General features: G+C 37.6%; 1 protein-coding gene across 2 annotated transcripts; it reads right to left on the bottom strand.

Moving 5' to 3' along the window:
* Window positions 1–716: 716 nt before the first annotated feature.
* Window positions 717–17,700, bottom strand: acp1 (acid phosphatase 1). Of its 2 annotated transcripts, none has more exons than XM_085246850.1 (6): window positions 17,576–17,700; window positions 15,973–16,046; window positions 15,266–15,379; window positions 6,971–7,032; window positions 6,080–6,185; window positions 717–1,020 (listed from the first exon to the last, which is right to left on the bottom strand). In XM_085246850.1, exons 1-6 carry the CDS (start codon window positions 17,616–17,618, stop codon window positions 943–945), a joined length of 477 nt encoding a protein of 158 aa, XP_085102976.1. In that variant the 5' UTR covers window positions 17,619–17,700; the 3' UTR covers window positions 717–942. The 2 variants fall into 2 exon arrangements, with proteins under 2 accessions (XP_085102976.1, XP_085102975.1); XM_085246849.1 differs by lacking the exon at window positions 15,266–15,379 and adding an exon at window positions 15,089–15,202.
* Between the last annotated feature and the right edge of the window lie 1,486 nt (window positions 17,701–19,186).

The raw sequence follows: 19,186 nt of genomic DNA, 5'->3' as shown, positions 1-19,186 counted from the left end.
TATATCTACGCTAAAACTAGAGTCATCACCAACTGGAAGCCCTCCAGCCACCAGTTGATTCATCTTGTCTTTCTACTCCACTCTTGTGTAATGATTTGCAGCCGTTTTTCCTTGCATCTATCTCTATCTGTGGTGAAATTAGTCTACCATTGTGAAGTGCACTGAGTGGTCATTTGTGTGGGTGATTTAGAGACCAAATTTATTATAACACTGTCGCCACTTCTGACTTAAGTGATTGCTGTACTGAGAAGATTAAGTTTTGCGTCTATTAAAAAAATAAATTTTTTTCACTGCTGTTTTTTAAAACAAAACAAATACATGCCATGTTCTTTATACAAACCGAACATCTCCCAGTATATAAAAATAATATGTCAAGAGAATATCCTAGCCATCAAGCACTAATGGTAGCATTCCCTTTGATCCCAGTGTCAGCATTTAACCCATACACCTCTATTACTACTATAGCAATAGCCCTAATCAATGCAAATAGCTGACCTGATTGACTACCTCCCTGGACTTTTTTTGGGGGGGAGGTAACAACGGTAAAAACAATAACAATAATAATATTTATAACAAGGTGCAATAATATTTAATGTGCAATATGTATGACTGTGCAATGACAACAAAGAGTTATCTTATATTATCTTATCAATTTTGTAGAATTTTCAGGAAACAAAAATTGACAATGTGTAAAAAATAATAATAACAAAAGGAACTTTAAACTGTCACACTCACTTTATTTGTTTTATTAATCAATTGAATGTACAGTCTGTTAACTTGCCCACACAATACTGTTCTAAATGTACATTATGCGTACACCAAAACAGGTAATCTGGTGGTATTTAGTATTTACTCACAACAGAGTTATACATATATTTGTGTAAGTATATTTAATTGAGAACCCATATTTATTCATACATCTAAGACATGTCAATGTAGATGTTAGGAGTTCTTCTCCAGGAAAGCTTTGCAGCATCGTACACACTGCTCATAGACCTTTTCAAAGTCTTCATCACTTCCCTAAAAGACAAAATTAGGGAGGGGGAGATTAAAATGATTTAGCCAACTATTCATAGCTCGCAATCACTGGAATTTGTTGTCTATTGCACACAGTGAAAATATACAGTTATATGAATGGAACAGAAGTACGGCCTGCCCTCTGATGCAGGCTGGATACACCCAAATTATAAAAAAATGACAGTTTGTTACTCAACTGAGAAATGTTCTTATTCCGAGAACCAAATTGTCAAGACTGAAGCCAAAAGGGTTTTGAAATTCTATTCATAACTATTCAAAGTGGTATTTCTCGCTGAGATTTACGTTTTTAAAAAAAGAATTTGTAAACACATAACTACATTGAATTTTGTGATTCCCTAATAAATTATTTATTATTTTGTTAAAATAATTTATTATTTTTTATATATTTTATAAAAATAAAAATATAAAACATATTTTATATTTGTTTTTTCCCCCCATTATCTGATAGAATTTTCTGTGTTAGGGCAAACAAGTCCTTCTCCCACATTGCATCCCTAACTTATGGGGTTCCACAAGGTTTGATCCTGGGTCCACAATTATTTTCCTTCTACATTCCATTTAGCTGGCATCATTAAATCCTTTTCTGACATTTTGTATCACTCTATTCTGATGACATTCAGCTGTATCTGTGACCGTGGATGTGGACCTAAGCAGCTGCAGAGGCCACTGTTTTCCTGTCTAGGCTAAAATGTTTTCAGTGGCACCATTAAGTGCTTATAAAATAAGTAACTGTGAAATTCATAGGCTACTTGGTAATCTTCCTAACATGTCAGGTTATGCCTTGTCAAAAAAAATATTTGAAATGATTTGTTATCACATCAAAATGTTTAAGTACGTAGAGTACAATGATTGTTGTGATGCTGAATTGGGTTTTTAAGCATCGTGTAATTCTATTGTGTACTAACTACTAAATTGCTGGTATCATGACATCCCTATACCAATGATCCAGCACTGTATGAGTAGCAGCAGCAGCATTTCTTGTGTATTATGTGCAGAAAGATGAATGATGAACACCTTCAGATTGTATAAAATAAAAGAATCAGAAAGTTTGACATTGAGTTAATTTAACCCATTATAAGTAATCCAAATTGTTCTATAATTAAGTTCTTATTGTTTAATTACGAATTAACAAACAAGAAATAAAAAAAATGAAAAGTCGATACCTACATTTTAAAATATTCCATTAACAATCGCTCAATGCAACTGATTGAAAATAATAATAGAGCTAAGAAACATTTAATAGAGAAACGTTGTTCTGTATTTTAAATTTTTAAAGTTTACAATGGCCGTTTAACACGTCTCTTTCCTCCTCTTCAGTTCACATCATCATGAACTCATGTTTGTAGTCTTGTCACAAAACTTCATCTTGGTTTAAATTCAACTGTTATTCTCAACTGATTGAGTGAGTAACTACACACCTGTGACACATGCCACATACTCCAAATTACTAAAATATAAATATTTTAATAATTCCATTTGTAAAGGTACGTCTGACACGCACACTCTCCTATTATGTGCAACATCTGCAAAAGGGCAATTACGGACAATCCAGAATTCATGTGTAAAAACAACATAATTCTTTATTTATACTGACACACGGACAGCGATTGTTCTCCCCTTTTTTGCTCGCTTGGCTGTCATGCTATGTGGTTGCTGGCGAGGTACCAATCCAAGTACTTACATGCCTCCAAAACCACATTGACTATAATGAGATTTGGTAAAATTACACAAAGAAATACAGCGTCCAAAGCCAAAATCACACAATCCAATACACTCAATACAATCACATAAACTGTGGTCACTCTTTCTTCTTCCAGCTGCATCACTAATAATTCATGACTGTTTTATTTAAAGTCCAAGTTCTTACGGGAAAATCAAAGACATAGGAACTATACAATATAATTCATCTAAAATAGCTCTAGCCACACACATTTTTCATAAAGTAACTTCGGTCGTTGCTGTGCTTTTTGGAAGTCGAATTTCCCAGAGGAACCCACCCGAGGGATTAATAAAGTTCTATCTTATCTTATCTTAAAGACCACATATGAAAATTATTACTTATTATAAGATCCCTTGCCATTTATTTAAATAAACCAACCATAAAAATATATTAAAGTTTAAATGGCCACAGGAGGTTAAGATTTTTTTATTTTTTTTTTAAAATGTCTATTGTCAACACTCAAACTTTCAAAGCCTTCCAAAGGTCTCTGCCTGCACTTTTCCAATTCTTGCCTTTTTCACTCATAATACTCAAGACAATAAAAACCAGCCAAGAATCCATGTCCAAATCATCTGGCAGGACTCAAAACATTTAGGGAACAAAAAGAACAACCGAGCCACGGACTGTGAAAAGCTTACCAATGTGAAACCAGAAAACATCTGTTATGGTTCCGTAAAACTAATATATTATGGTGAGTGTTGGTCTGGAAAGGCTGAATACCACTTTTTTGTGAGAAACACAGCTATTTTACTAGCAACCATTCATTTTGTTTTGGCGCTCTTTACTGCATCAATTGTGTCTGGATTTCTCCCTGCAGACAACTTAACTCTTCCACTTGCACCTGAAGACTGATCCGGTCCATCCAAAACCATAAATATACTTCAAATGACTGCTCTGTGTGACATTTCCTGCCCTTTATCTTGTCCATAGAATTTTTCCCACGTGATCCTTTGAAGAGAAACACAAATGTTACAGAATGGGCTGAATGTAGCTTTTTTGTATCTACTACAATTACTGAAAGAGTTTGACGTTTTACTTTGAAATACTTTTTTGGGCTTTTAATCAGGATTCTTATTATGAAAAAAAAGTTCTTCCCGCTTTATTGTCTCTTGTATATATTAGATTTCATTTTTTTTGTATGTTTGGCTTAAAGTTCCCCCTTTTCACATTTAGTGCACAACAGAGTTCATTTAGACACCTTATCACTAGTAGAAATACTAGATTGGGTTTTTGCCTGGGTAGAGAGTCTAAAGGGCAGGTCAGATGATCCCCACTCACACATTAGACTAGGGATATAACAATTCATCGAGTCACTCAAATAACTCAATTATAGGAAAAAAAACCCTCAATACAAATTGTTTTAATTCAATGCTTCATTTAATCCACAGCTCGGTAGCGCTCAGTTGTCACCATGTAAACGTGATAATTTTACCAGCATTTGAGACTAAAAATAGATGTGCAATAGTAATGTATCTAGGGCCACGCATGTGAATAAAAAAGTATTACAACATTAAGCTCATGCAGCCCCCAGTTTTTAAATAAAAACTGATAACTGATAGCACAAACACAGCAGACAAGATGACGTCATAGTTTAATGTGGAGCCGGAGTTTGTCTGCACACACGGAGAAGAGCAAAAAGGCTGAGCCATTACTGAAATGGTGAGCTCAGGTTAAGTGAAAGAAAATGTTTTTTCAAAACAGCAGTCCATGTAACTGTAATCGCCATAAAAACCTATATTAGGAAAAATATGGAAGGACCTTTTAATCAAATCATCTGTTCAACAGAAGAAAAGCGAAATTGATGTATACAGTTAGGTCCATAAATATTTGGACAGAGACAACTTTTTTTCTAATTTTGGTTCTGTACATTACCAGAATGAATTTTAATTGAATCACCTGACTTGGCTATTCAAGAATATTTGACTTCTTTGCTTTAATAAACTCCTGGGTCCTGCTTTGGCTGTATGTTTTGGGTCTTTGCCCATCTTTATTATGAAATGCCGCCAAATCAGTTTGACTGCCTTTAGCTGGATTTGAGCAGTATATCTCTGAACACCTCAGAATTGATTTGGCTGCGCCTGTCCCATTTCACATCATAAATAAACACTAGTGTCCCAGTGCCACTGGCAGCTATGCATGCCCAAGCCATCACCCTGCCTCTGCTGTGTTTTACACATGATGCGGTATGCTTTGGATCATGAGCTGTTCCACGCCTTCTCTCCATACTTTTTTCATGCAGTCATTCTGGTAGAGTTTGATCTTGGTTTCATCTGTCCAAAGAATGTTTCTGACAGAACTGTGCTGGCTTTTTTTTTTGTTTCATGCAGTCTTCTCTTTATGGTAGAGTTGGATATTGATACAGCTACCTCCTGGAGAGTGACGTTCACTTGGTTGGCTGTTGCGAAGGGGTTTCTCTCCACCATGGAAATGATTCTGTGATCATCCACCACTGTTGTCTTCTGTGGACGTCCAGGTCATTTTGCGTTGCTGAGTTCAACAGTGCTTTCTTTCTTTCTTTCTTTCTTTCTTTCTTTCTCAGAATGTACCAAACCGCAGATTTTGCCAGTCCTAAAATTGCTGCAATTTCTTGGATGTTTTTTTTTGTCTGTTTTTGCAGCTTAAGGATGGGGGATTTCACCTGCATGGAGAGCTGCTTTGACCCCATGTTGTCTGTTCACAGGAAAATCTCCCAAATGCAAGTACCACACCTCAAATAATTTCCAGGCCTTTTATCTGCTTAATTGATAATGATATAACGAAGTAACTGCCCACACCACCCCATGAACTAGCCTTTGAGTCAGTTGTCCAATTACTTTTGGTCCCTTCCAAAAAAAAATGGAGCACGTGTTAAGGAGCTAAAAATCCTAAAACCATTATCCAATTTGAATGTGGATAGAGATAGTCAGGAATATGCACTTTTCCCTAGCAAGCTGAGGTTGCCGTCACTGAGTAACTAACAGGTCTTTACGCCTGCATGAATTGGGCTTTAGCAATCAATTTCACAGCAAGTGCCAGCTGCCACTCACCAACCTTTCAGAGAATGCACATTTCCCCTTGGAACCATTGGTTGCCAGAGAGGTCTCTAGGCCTTTGTGGTTGAGACCTTAGCATGGCACTTAATTTAACATGCCAAATGGTATAGATATTTAAAATGAGTTCTTGTGTCTCCCTTAAATGTAAGTAAAGGCCTCTAAATGTTGCATCTTGTAGTTTTACTGGCTTTGGCTTCTTTGCTGGACCATCTCGCTACAACATTAAATTAAACATATCCTCTAAATTTGAGCAATAAAGTTGAACATAGGGATGTGTTTGAATACTTACATAATAAGGGTCTTGGATGATCAGCTGCTTCTGGGGGTCATAAGAACCAAGAAGCTCAATTTTTGCTGTGTAGTCTTTCACGGACTTTGACTTCCGTTTCAAGTCACTGCAAAGGTGAGAGAAAACAAGTAACTCCAAAAGAACAGAGCACGAAACAAGGGAGGTTTGAGCACCTCTGGATTAAAGAGGTCACATGCTTCTAAATATTCGAGATAATGTTGTTGTATAGTGTTTATTGTCTGCTTCTTATTCTAGCATTCCTCTAATAATAATTACATTCATGTCATTAACTTTAAATCAGTGATAAATAATAAAACGGTGTAGTCTGGAAACATACAGAGTACATAAATGAAAAGTAACACCTTAACATGTTTAAGTCAATCCCAGACAAAAGCAGTAGGTCAAAGAATTAATGAATTCTCAGTCTGGCCAACTTAAAATTTGTAGGAAACAAAGTGTGCAGGGGGAAAAGAAAAGACTGCCCCAAAGAGCAAAGACGAGGCATCCAAAGAACTCAGTAAGCTGCTTACAGATCAGATCTGCCGTGGGCATGTGATCTCAAAATGATCCTTAAACGTTCAAAGTAGCAAAAAATATCCCTCCCCCTGACCTCTGCAAAGAGCTTAAGAAAGGATATTGGTCATTAAAGGGAGGCATTCTCCTACAAGGCATTTATAGCTCAATGTCCCCACCATTTTTATGTATGCATGTGAAAGAACAGCACAGATAAACGTCATGACAGCAGGACACACTAGTTTGGACCGTGACAAGACAAATGTTTTTTGACACTTAACACATGACACCAGCGCTTTCAGTGTCTAAGTATCCAACCGTGATTGACACTCTTAGAAAAAAAATAAACACTGCTGCTGTGGGCTGAAATAACTCTACCTCAGATTGCTCTCGTCCATGCACAGAATGTGCTCAAAGCTCATGAAATCTTCCTTGGTCACCTGCAAGAACAACAAAACAAATATTACTTTTGGCTCTGTGTGGAAATTCAGTATGACCAGCAGAGACTCCCTCTGGTCCTTCAAAGAGGGCTGAATGGGTTATGCAGCTAAAAGAAAATAAAAAAGCAGCTTTTTCACTGACACATTAAACCTCTAAAGACAAGAAAAATAAGACAACTCAGATCTTATTAAATCATTCATTTATCATCTGCCTTTTTAGTAATAGCTTTTGGATGTAGTTATATTATGTCAATATTTTTAATTACTTTTCATTGTTCGTAATGGAGGCCAGCATCCATGTGCTGTTACATGCACAAAGAATTTTTAAAACATAAATAAACTAATGTTGCATTTTCAACAAGTCACACAAGCCTTATTTTCCCATCTATTCCTCCTCCCTCCTTCTCCTGCTCAATGGCTAACTCATTTTAACGTGAAAAAAACAAGGTCGCGTTTATAACAACTTGAATTCTTGACCTAGAGGAAAACCAAGTTAGGGAAAGGAGCACGTCTGTATGCCTGTGGAGGGGTTTATACAGTTTTCACTGCATTCTGTGATGATTTAATGGCACAAGCAGCAATAAAAACAAAAAGAAAAAAATAAGAAAAACAGGCAACACCCCGAATACTTTTAAAGTATTTTGACAGTGGATTTATAGGAATGCCAAGGAGAAGCTAAGGGCAGAGAGAAACAAATGAGAGCACAGAGGCATGAATAAAACTCCCGCATAGCTCCAGATGTTGACATATGGACACAATAACAGTGACAGCTTGTAACAGCAGACGGGTAAAAAGATGTTCATTACAAATGTTTTCGATTATATTCACGCAGCGAAACGCTCCAGCCACTGCAGTCTGATCACTGTATTTCACCCATTCTCACACTTTCACATCCTCTCTCTCACACACAATGATAATCTGTGTTGATCATAATCTCAGTGCCTGCTTCTTTCACAGTGTAAATGAAGCAGTGGTAATCCTCTATCAAAAAGTCTTGTGCAAGACCTCCTCACAAAGTTGACAGAGAGCTTAGTTTGGTATCTGAAATCTTTGGCTAAGAATGAGCAAGGAGGTTTATATGGAAAGCAAAGAAAGAGTCGGGAGACACTCATAGAAAAGTGATTGGAAATCTAAAAGTTAATGGTTCTTTTTAACAAAAAAGAAGAATTTGACATGTCACCGTGCATGTTGGTTTACCGTCATACTTTAACAAAAGAGGTACTTGTTGATATGTGATTCAGGAAAGCTGTAAATTTATTTTGCCCTATATCTTCATTCAACAAGGTTCTTCTATGTGAGGGAACAAAAACCTTGCACGCCTGGCCAGTCAGCCACTGAAATTTGCCTCCTTGGTGACACTTCAGACATTTGCGTCTTTAGCCTGTGGTGATAACAAACATGTCCTCTTGTTGTAGTTAAATTTCAACATATGCTGAACTTGTTAAGTTTATAAAAGGAGCAAAAAACAGACACTCTGTAATGTAGTTGTTAGTAGATTTAAGTGTTTAGTAACGCTCTCGTGGTTATATGGAGTACAGTCTGAAGACACTTAATATATTTATACACTTTATATAAGGTTATGGGTGATGGGGAAAATTATAAAATATTGTAACATTTCATTTATTAATATTTATCCAATTTCATAAAGGTTTTTTCGCAAGTGGTTGCCACTGCAAAGAGCTCTGTATATCCAGTATGGCACCGATTTTTATGCCCTTATGCCTGTCCTTTCTGATGCAACCGTCCCAGGGATTTGTGTGTTCTTGCCTCAAACTAAGGATCTTTTACAGGTTAGGTAAATGTGATAACTACTACACTGTAAAGCCACCACTGATCCTATTTGTGGAATGAATTAACTAAGAATAAATGGGGGGAAAAAGCAAGTAAAGATGGAAGTAGTTAAGAGGCATAAAAGGAAAAAAAACAATCAACATGCATAGAATGAAACTTTAAAATGATACATATAAATGAATAATGAAAACGACACATAATAAAGCCCTAAAAATCATATGGATCTGTGTGATATATAGTATACATAACTCAATTTCTTATAAAGAAATAGTAGCGGAGTGATTTTAAGTTCTGTTTTACTACTCTGTGGGGAAACAGTCTTAGAAAACACAAAAAAACAAAACACTAAAACACTGCTGTAAGCAGGCACTAGGGCTGTGCGATAGGACCAAAATCTCATATCCCAATATAAGAATTCTATCATCTCGATAACGATATAAATCACAAAAATGTAACATTTTCTGTAAATTCTGTGAATCTCGGGCAGCTCGACTTGCGGGAAGTGTTTCCAGCTGCGCGTCATGTAGCTGGAGTCGAGTGTTTTAACAGATGCATGAAACGATACATTTTTAGACACAAGTTGTAACAGCCGCAGTTTTCTTTGTGAGTATTTATTACACAGGGTGCTGCGGGGAAAAGCCTGTTCTAATGTTTGAGTCTAAGGTTTATTTTTTAGCACCTGGCGGCTCTTTTTTACTTCTCATCCGTAAATAATCTGCTCTTTCACGTGATGCAGTTTATTTTGAAAAGTCTCAACAGGATCTTGAGCTTTATTGTGAAAGGTTTATGTGGAACATAAACAAGCAGACACACGATGGTGTTACCGTCATTGTTGCTAACCACAACGCATAAAAACAGGCGCTTGTCCGTAGTGTGGTTATATTAAATATAAGAGAAAGAGAGAACTTTAGGAAATTAATATAGCCACTACAGTGACCATCAAAACGATGAAAAAATATTGCCGTAAACAGTTTATTTTGCGACACCACGAAACAAACAATAGCTAAAATGAAACGATAAACGTTTTTATATCGTCATCCGATCTATATCGTTATATCGAACAGCCCTAGCAGTAGGGCTGCACGTAGGGCTGCTCAATTAATCGAATTTTAATCACGATTACGATCTGGGCTTTCAACGATCATTAAAAATGACTGAGCCGATTATTAGCCCCTCCCTCATTTATCCGCGACACCTTAAAGGCCGGTCCGTGAAAATATTGTCGGGCATAAACCGGTCCGTGGCGCAAAAAAGGGTGGAGACCGCTGATTAAGAGGACCCGAGGGAAGCTCGGAAAGCTAAGCAGAAGTTATTTGGAGAGGAGAGTGACTGCTGTTGGTTGAAAAGACAGGTAAAAAAAAAAAAAAACTTCAGTGGTGTTGCACACTATTTTACATTATTTTTTTAAAGTCATTGTTAACCCTTTAAAGCCGGTCAGAGCAGCACGCTCCGTGTTGTGTAACTATTTTTAAATCCCTGTAGAACCTGAACTGCGTAAGCTAGCGCAATAATTTGTTTTGCATATAAAACCAGAGGAGTTGTACTTACATCTGATGCCATCAGCTTGTCCTCGGTCACGGTTTCCTTCCACATAAAGCTTTGCAAAAATTGCATAAAAAGCGCTTGCAGGAACAAAAACACAATATTCCAGAAACACGCTTTGCCGATCCGATCAGCTGTTCGTAACACTTCCCACATTGAAACAGTTGTCAGCACGAACTACCGCATATCCGCCATTTCCTGGCCGAAACCGGAAGTGACGTAATTTTCGCGGAAATTGTAGTTTTTTACTCGTAGGCCTTAAAAGCCTATACTGGTCATGTTTGACCTTTCTGAATAGTTTCTGTGATGCTTAGAACTCGAATTGCACTGCTGGAAATAGTTTATTTTGATGCACCTGCTGTTTTCTTTGCAAATTTGCATCATAGGATTGTTTTTTCATTTTTCCTGCAGTATATAAAAATTGCTGTATCTCCAAAATAAAACTATGAAGACACTCAAAATAAATTTCCTGTTGTTGTAAACTATTTTTTGCAACTTTTTTGTATTTAAAGTTTTGAGGGATAAACCCTTAAATTTCTCCAAGTAGAAATATATGTAAAAAAAAAAACAAAAACGATTTTCAATTTTTTTGTAGTTTATTGCACTTTTTTGCAATTAATGTAGTTACTATGGACTTAATGAATACATATTATTTAAAATATGGGCTATAACAGTTGTATAGCAACTTGAAATGCTCCCACAAATGGCACTACAACATGTAAAAATATAATATAAGCTCTGGCGGACTTGGTTCTATAGTAGGTCTTAAAGGGTTAAATAAATATCGTCAAATAATCGAGATCTCAATTTCAGTGAAAATAATCGTGATTATCATTTTTGCCATAATCGAGCAGCCCTAGCTGCACGATTAATCGTTAGAAAATCGCGATCTCGATTCATACTTATGTGCGATCTCATTTCCAAATGACAACGATTTAAAAAATAAAAAATAAAAAAGACGACGACGATTGTACCGCATTTTGATCCGGGACGTAATCTGCATGAAAACAAGCGCTCACTCTTCCTGCTCAACGAATGACAAGGGCGGAGCCTTATACCACGTGATACAGAAGCTGTGCCGTGTGATGCTAAAATTAGCAGGGAAAAAACAACAGAGAACACGTCAGAGATGACGAGAAAGTGACAGGACAAAATCCGTCCCGGTCAACCACCCAAACATCAATAACGGGAACCTTATACAGCGCTTCCCTATACCCGTCGAACTCCCGCAGGCACAAAGAAATTACGGAGGCTATTACTTATCACCTGACCAAAGATATGGCTCCCATCAACACTGTGCAAAACCAGGGATTTAGGAAAATGATAAACACCCTAGACAAACGCTACACAGTGCCGTCCAGCAACTATTTTTCTATTGTTGCACTACCTGCTCTATACACGCAGTGTCGAGCAATGGTGGAGACGGAATTTCAAGCAGTGCAACATTTTGTGGCAACAACAAAACGTGAGACATCTGTTGTTTTTATGTTTATTTATTGTTTTTATGTTTATTTATTGTTTTTATGTTCAGTCTCAACTGTTACGAAGTTGATGTGCAGTTAATAAGTGCAATAAATATTTATACTGGAAAAGAAAATCGTGAGAGAATCGTGATCTCAATTCTAAGCAAAAAAATCGTGATTCTCATTTTATGCAAAATCGTGCAGCCCTACCTAGCAGGCACATCTACATTTGAAGTTAATTATCTGTTTGCACACCAGCTTTCACTTGTGTTGTCGATTATAGTTATAGCCAGTAATAAAATATAATATCTACATAATATCTACTTACAGCTATCATTAATGTGTGTTGAAGAAGCATTCCTTAGGAATTATCCAAAAAATAACCATTAACAGATAAGCTAAGATCTTTTCTTCATTAATTATGTTTGCACTTTTGAGTAATGGTGGGAAAAGGACGAGAATTCAGCTTGTAAAACTTATCTGCACAGCATCAATGCTGAACTGGTGACAGGTGAAATTAATGTGATTACTACAGGATGATGGTATTTTGGCAAAAAGTGTTCATTCCTCAAGTGTTGGTTTTACGATAATCAAATTGCAACTCTCTTAAATCTGATGTCTGGATGTCAAATTTTTGATTACCCTAAGTTACTTGTTATGGATCACTTTGAAAAATATGTGTTTATAAAATAAACACACTTTTGTTTATTTGGGGATATACAGGTCTTTAAACGAGCTCCCAGCTGGCCAGTTTGCTTGGACACTGGCCACGCCAGGCCTTCAGCAAAGTTGGAGGGTGGGTTATTAAAAAAGAAAACGTGGCAGAAAAGAGTGCTAAAGAAAAAGAGGAAAAAACAAAGACTTGTCAAAGCTTATTGTGTGGATTTGGTTGGGTTTAAGCCAAGGGTTGAGCCTTCCCATCCCTGCTTTGAGGAGATTAGATGAGGGTCTGACAGAACTGGTTTGCAGTAAGCCAAAACAAGGAGATGGGAGATCTCAAGTCTAGGGTGAAACACCGGAGATCTCTCAGTGTTTAAGGGCACTGGGGAGTAGGAGTTACTGTAAGGAGAAGCCAGCGCAGCATAAAGCCTGAAGCCATACATGGACAAACATCTTGGTGTAATTTCAGGCCTCTTTAAGGATTAGAAACATCTGTGCAGTGATGCTTGCTACACTGGCTTCATCAATATTTCACAAACGTCACAGGTGCCATCAACTTGAACATTAGTCTAGACCAGGGACTGGCTATCAGCTTCTTTATTACACTCAAAAATACTACCCCAACTCCTAAAAATGTTATACAGTTTGTGATATGTAAATAAAAACAGAATATTTTCTGAAATCCTTAAGCTGAGAAAATGAGCCATTTTAAGCCATTTTGCATTGATGGTGCAACCCATCTCAAAACTCACGACAAGTTCGTGTTTACCACCGTGAAACAGCTCCTCTTCCTTTAACAACAGTCCATAAAAAACTGCAAAATGAGGAGACCGGCTGCTGATCTTTGGGTAAATTATTTTCTTTCCTTCTTGTCTGGTATAAGATTCTAGTTGCTCCACAGTCCTGGGTGTTCTTTGTCATATTTTTGGTTTCATGATGAGCCAAATGTTTTCAGTCTGTGAAAGGTCTGGACTGCAGGCAGGACAGTTGGGCTCTTCTTCTATGAAGCCATGCTCTTGCAATAGCTGCAGTATGCAGTTTGGAATGGTCTTGTTGAAATATGCAAGGCATTCCTAGAAAAAGACATCATCTGAATGGGAGTATATGTTATTCTAAAACCTGTAAAATAGCTTTCAGCATTGCTAGTGCCTTTCCAGATGTGCAAAATATCAATTCCAAAGGCATTAATACACTGCTATACCATCAGAGCTGTAGGCTTTTCAACAGAATACATATAACCAGCTGGATCGTCCCTCTCCTCTTTACTCTGAGGGACGCAGCATTTTTAAGAAGAATTTTACATTTTAATTTCTCTGACCACAGAGCAGTTTTCCGCTTTGCTTTGGCCCAGAGAAGACTGTAGTGTTCTGGATTGTGCTCACGATTGGCTACTTCTTTGCATGACTCAGCTTTAACCTGCATTTGTGGATGGCATGACGAACTATGTTTACTGATCTATGCCTATTTTTCATGCAGTGCAACCCGAGGGGCCAAAGATCACAGGCATCAAATACTGATTTTTAACTTTGTCCCTTGCGCACAGAGTTTTTTCCAGATTCTCTGAATCTATTATGATTATATCTTGTACTGCAGATAATGAGATATTAAAAGTCTTTAATGTTGAGGAACATTATTCTCGGCCCTGGCCCAACATTTTTTTGAGACATGGTGCTGCCATTAATTTCTTAATGAACTTATATTTACATTAAAATGGTTAATTTTCCCAAGTTTTTATGTTCTATTATGAATTACATTTTGGCTTAGCAAATATGGCAATTAGTGTATTGGGTTTATACAAACAAACTTTTTTTCTTTTTTTAAAAGGATTAGATAGCCAGTGCCTCAAAATGTTTTTTTAAAAATGTAGGCCCTTTTCCAAACAGGTTTAAAATTTACTTCAGACAGTTCTGTGGAAGATCCTGTTCTAGCGCATCTCGTTAACTCATGAGCAGGTTAGCTGACAGTCTCCTTTTCAAAAGAAAACCAGTTAAGCAGCTATCCCCAAGCAGTACAAACACGTGTTTCACTTCCTTCATGCTGCTGTTTGGGCACAATGTCTTGCAGTCTTAGCAACAGTCACCCTTCTCTACTAATTGAAAGATCCAAAGAGAAGAACAAACAGCACAAACCAAAACTTCTAGCAGGTGGGAAGTTGGGTCTTGTGATTAGAAAGCTGACTACACAGACCTGGAGAATAGGTTTCTAGGATGACAGACTCCCTGGTAGGCAGCTGACTGACATCAAAAACAACCACAATAGCTATTTAACAGTTCTTCTGTAGACAGAAGAAAGCATGATGGAGCAGACTAACAGATCAAGACCTTCAGAATAAAATCCAAGTGAAACATAGAGTGTAGACCAGTAACACTCAGCTGGTCTGTGAGCAACATCCATGCTACCACAAGAGGCCAAGATGCCTGAAAATCATCCTGTAATTAAGAGAGAAGACTGCTACCTACTCTTCTTACTCACTGTTTTAAGTATGTGACAATTTATTTTTAAAAATGTGATTGAGCAGCATTACATTCTCACATACACATGCACGCACACACACACACTTTCCACTGCAGTGACAGCAGCTGTGGGACGTCTGGTTGTACCTGTCGCGCCCTGTGGTCCGTGTCAATGCCATGCTTCCTGAGGCAGGCTAGACCGCGGGCATCCGGTAAGCTGCCTAGATTCCAGTCTGATGTGGCACCACTGTCTATGATCCACTGCAACAGAGAACAAAAAGGGGGCGCTAGCTACGTCTTGAGAGAGGTGGTGGGTGATCATACCTGCCTGGCCACATGCCTCATGGGCACGCCATGCCTCTTCATGCAGGCTTGACCACGGTGGTCTGGAGGGTTTCCTATCTCATAGGTGGAGGTGGCAGCACTGTCTATCCTCCACTAGGCAGAACAAAGCACGGGAATCAGAAACTCAACAAAACCGAATTACAGTCTCATAAAGAAAGAAGTTTCTGTACAGAATAAAGGGCAACTCCACATTTAAACTGAAGGTAAATGTTCCTAATCATCTTTAGAGACTGTAAGCAGGTCGCTATTATCCAAATTGAATTCAGTGAGGAATTTTGAACTTTCATTTTTTCCATTTTAAATCAATGTACTGCAGTTAGTAGCAAAAGTTAATTTCATATAGAATTTCTCTCCAGAGACCAGGACTTTAAAACTGCGAAGTTAATACTGCCAAATTAAAAATATATATTATCAACCAACCAGTATGAAGAAATAATTTTCCTCACTAATGCCAGAGGAAATATTTTTGAGACTAGTTCTTGATATGTTATTCATATTGTAGTGTTATACGTAATATGTAAAGGGCTCTTCAAACATGCAACACTGAACAGAACATTTAAGGTGAGTGGCTGACACTTCTGTTGTCATTTCCATAGTTGTATCAAATGGCAGGAGTTATAAACAGAAAAAATGTGTACAGCAGATCTGTAGTACGAAATGAAAACATATGTCAACAATGACTTTACCTGATCAACGATGCCACCATCAGTTGCCATCTTCCTGAAGACTGCTTCAGCAATGGGGGATCGGCAGATATTCCCTGTTCAACACCACAAACAACATCACCATATTAAAGGGATAAGGATATATTTAGAAAACTGCAATATCCCAGTGGTAATACACATAACTTCAGTATATCATAAAGATATATGTATGATATTTTAAAATACAAACTTTTCTGTATACGGTAAATGGATTTCGACTGCTAAAACAAAAAAGAAATGTATTGTGAAACTGACTTTACTTTCGGACTGTGTCAACAACTAAAATGACTTAAAATCTTGAGTCGAGGCCAGATATTGATTAAGCTTTTTTCTTTCTTATTCTGTGCACTGTGATTGCTCCCTGGGACAGCATCTGAGGCATAACAGACGAAAAGGGGCAAAACCTTTACAATATTTTAAAACCTGAAAAAATATTTCTAAAACTTAAGCTCATATTTTAACATGTAGACCCATGCAGAAGTCCAGCATATTACTGGCAACATCCAAAGACAATGGATTTACTGTGCTTATATAAAACTCCTATTTGAAATACAGTCGCAACTTTGTGAACAGTGACTTTTTTTTTCTGTTAAATGTCCTAAACAAAATCTAGAATCTCATAAAAGATCTAATTGAAGAGCAGACTTTTGGCTTAAATTTAATGCAATTAACATAAAACAAATTAATTAAAAATATTTTCAGGGGCTTAATTAGTCAAATTGAATAAACCATAAATAAAATGTTCACAGCTTTTGTCTAACCCGCCTAATTATCTGTGCTGTTTTACAGAAGGCCAGTACTACTTGAACCCTTCCTCCAATTAGGATGTCGACAGCACCAGAGGTAAAAGTATGCAAAAAAAAAAAAAAAAAACCCTAAACGGGATGCTTTAGTAAATGGCTAAAATAACAACTAATCTGTTAATGTCCAAAATATATAACATAAAATCTATGTGTGTCTTAACATGTAATGTTTAAGTTACTGTTTTGGTAGTTGCATCAAGCAGTTTCTAAAATGTTTGATCACGTTTAGTATTTTTTCAGGAAACAGTCCATTGGTAAAGTAAAATCCTCTGTAGAAGCTTTAATGAAATGTGAAACGAATTATAATGAAAAATCTACCACTCAAATTAATAACAGAGCCAACCTACACTCTGCTACATCTTGAAAACTATTTCAGAATTGGACGCATGTGCTTCAAATTATCTGCAGTGACGTTTCCGTGCTGAGGTGAGTTCCTGACAGCTTTCACTTTGGATTCTTTGAGCTTAGACACGTATCTCTCCAGTTAAACACGGACACCTTGCTTGACGTTTACACATAAGGCTACAGCTGATTAGATACCAAACATACACACATGGAAGTTAAAAGTTTAAGAGCCTTAAGTGGAAAGTGTGTTTGGCAGCTTCGCGTTCATTGTAAGGCAGCTAGTACATAGTTAGCACTCTGAGGTACATCTAACGAAGCTCATTTCATTTATTAAAATGCGATGAGTTGACCTGCTGACAGAATGACATGTTTGCTTTTAAGCAGTAACACGTGTAAGTTTTAACTGAGGTTTTGTGGGTTTAAAAGACGTCTCTTACCCAAACAAACGAACAAAACCGACTTTGTACCCGTCGCCGCCATGTTGAAAGGTCCTGTACGACTACGACACCGGCTAACGTGGCGGCCAAGTACTGCCTGAACAAAAGTATAGCACGCTGACAGTGCTGAAGGGTTCAAGTATGAACCACATGCGCCTTAAATTTAAAGAGTATTACTCTCATTTACATTTACATTGGAAATTATAAGTGATACCAGATATCTGTGAATATATATTTTGTTTGTTTGTGTTTTGTTTTGTTTTTAGTTGACATACAACCCAATGTAGTCCTACTGTTAGTCCTAAGCCCATATAATTGGGGACAGTAGTATCAGGAAGTCCATCTGGTGTAAATCTGCCAATTTGACGTGATGATATGTTGAGGGATGGAAATTGAACATCTGCTGAAATATTCACAGAACAAAATATTGCACAAAAAAATTTAAACATAATCAATAGCAAATAGCAGCAACAGCTGCTATTTGTCTGCTCACACTCTTAATTTGCATTTATGGTACTGACAGCCCACGGGTAGAAGCTGTTCTATAAATGTACTAACGAAGAAGAATGAAGAGAGTATGACTGAAAGATAGGAGTGCGTTGAGAAGCTGATGAATCAGAATCAGAGAAACTTTATTAATCCCAGACGGAAACTGAGTTGTCATAGCAGCAAATATACAACAAACACAAGCACGCACATAAGATTAGTGTAGAAACAGAGTTATAATAGATAAATATTAAAATAAATAGATAAATATATGGATATAGGTATACATATAAATATAAAAGGACGAGTATGTGTGGAAATATTTTGCAGTGTACAAAAGTGACAAGGTGCGTTGAGGTGTGATTAATTCTGTTCCACATGTGTGGACCTGACCCAAGTGGATGAATTAAAGAGTCTGATAGCAGCAGGAAGGAACGACCACCTGTAACGTTCTCTCAGACAGCGAGGGCGAAGGAACCTGTTGCTGAAACTGCTCTTCAGATTGTCCAGTGTGTTATGGAGGGGGTGGGAGTCATTGTCCATGATTCCCAGCAGTCTGCCAGCATTCTGTCACTGATGACCAACTCCAGGGTGGCGAGCTTCATGTCAACAACAGACTCTGCCTTCCTGATGAGTTTGTTCAGTCTGTTTGCGTCCTTTGCTTTGATGCCTGCACCCCAGCACGCCACAGCAAAGAAGATGGTGCTCGCAACAACAGACTGATAAAACATGTAGAGCAGCCTGCTGCATAATTTGAAGGATCTGAACCTTCATAGAAAGTAAAGCCGGCTCGAACCCTTTTTGTAGGCAGCATCCGTGTTGGCAGACCACACCAGCTTGTGATCCAGTTGAACTCCCAGATACTTGTAGGATGTGACTATTTTGACATCAGTCCCACGAATGCAGACAAGGGGAGGGTCGGGATCTGTTTCTGCCAAAGTCCACCACCAGCTCCTTTGTTTTGGCCACATTCAGCTGCAAGTGGTTCTCCTCACACAACCTCATGAACCATCAATCATTCCTCTGTACTCCTCTTCCCTTCCCATCTCCACGCTTCCAATAATGGCCGTGTCATCAGAGAATTTCTGGAGGAGGCACATTTCTGTGATGTACTTGAAGTAGGCT

Source organism: Mchenga conophoros, linkage group LG15, assembly GCF_057382185.1.
Source record: "Mchenga conophoros isolate Kocher_MC1m ecotype Shallow Benthic linkage group LG15, M_conophoros_male_GT1.1, whole genome shotgun sequence".
NCBI classification, from domain to species: Eukaryota; Metazoa; Chordata; class Actinopteri; order Cichliformes; family Cichlidae; genus Mchenga; species Mchenga conophoros.
Note: the sequence above shows the minus strand (reverse complement) of the source record. Positions and strands in the feature narration are given on the sequence as shown.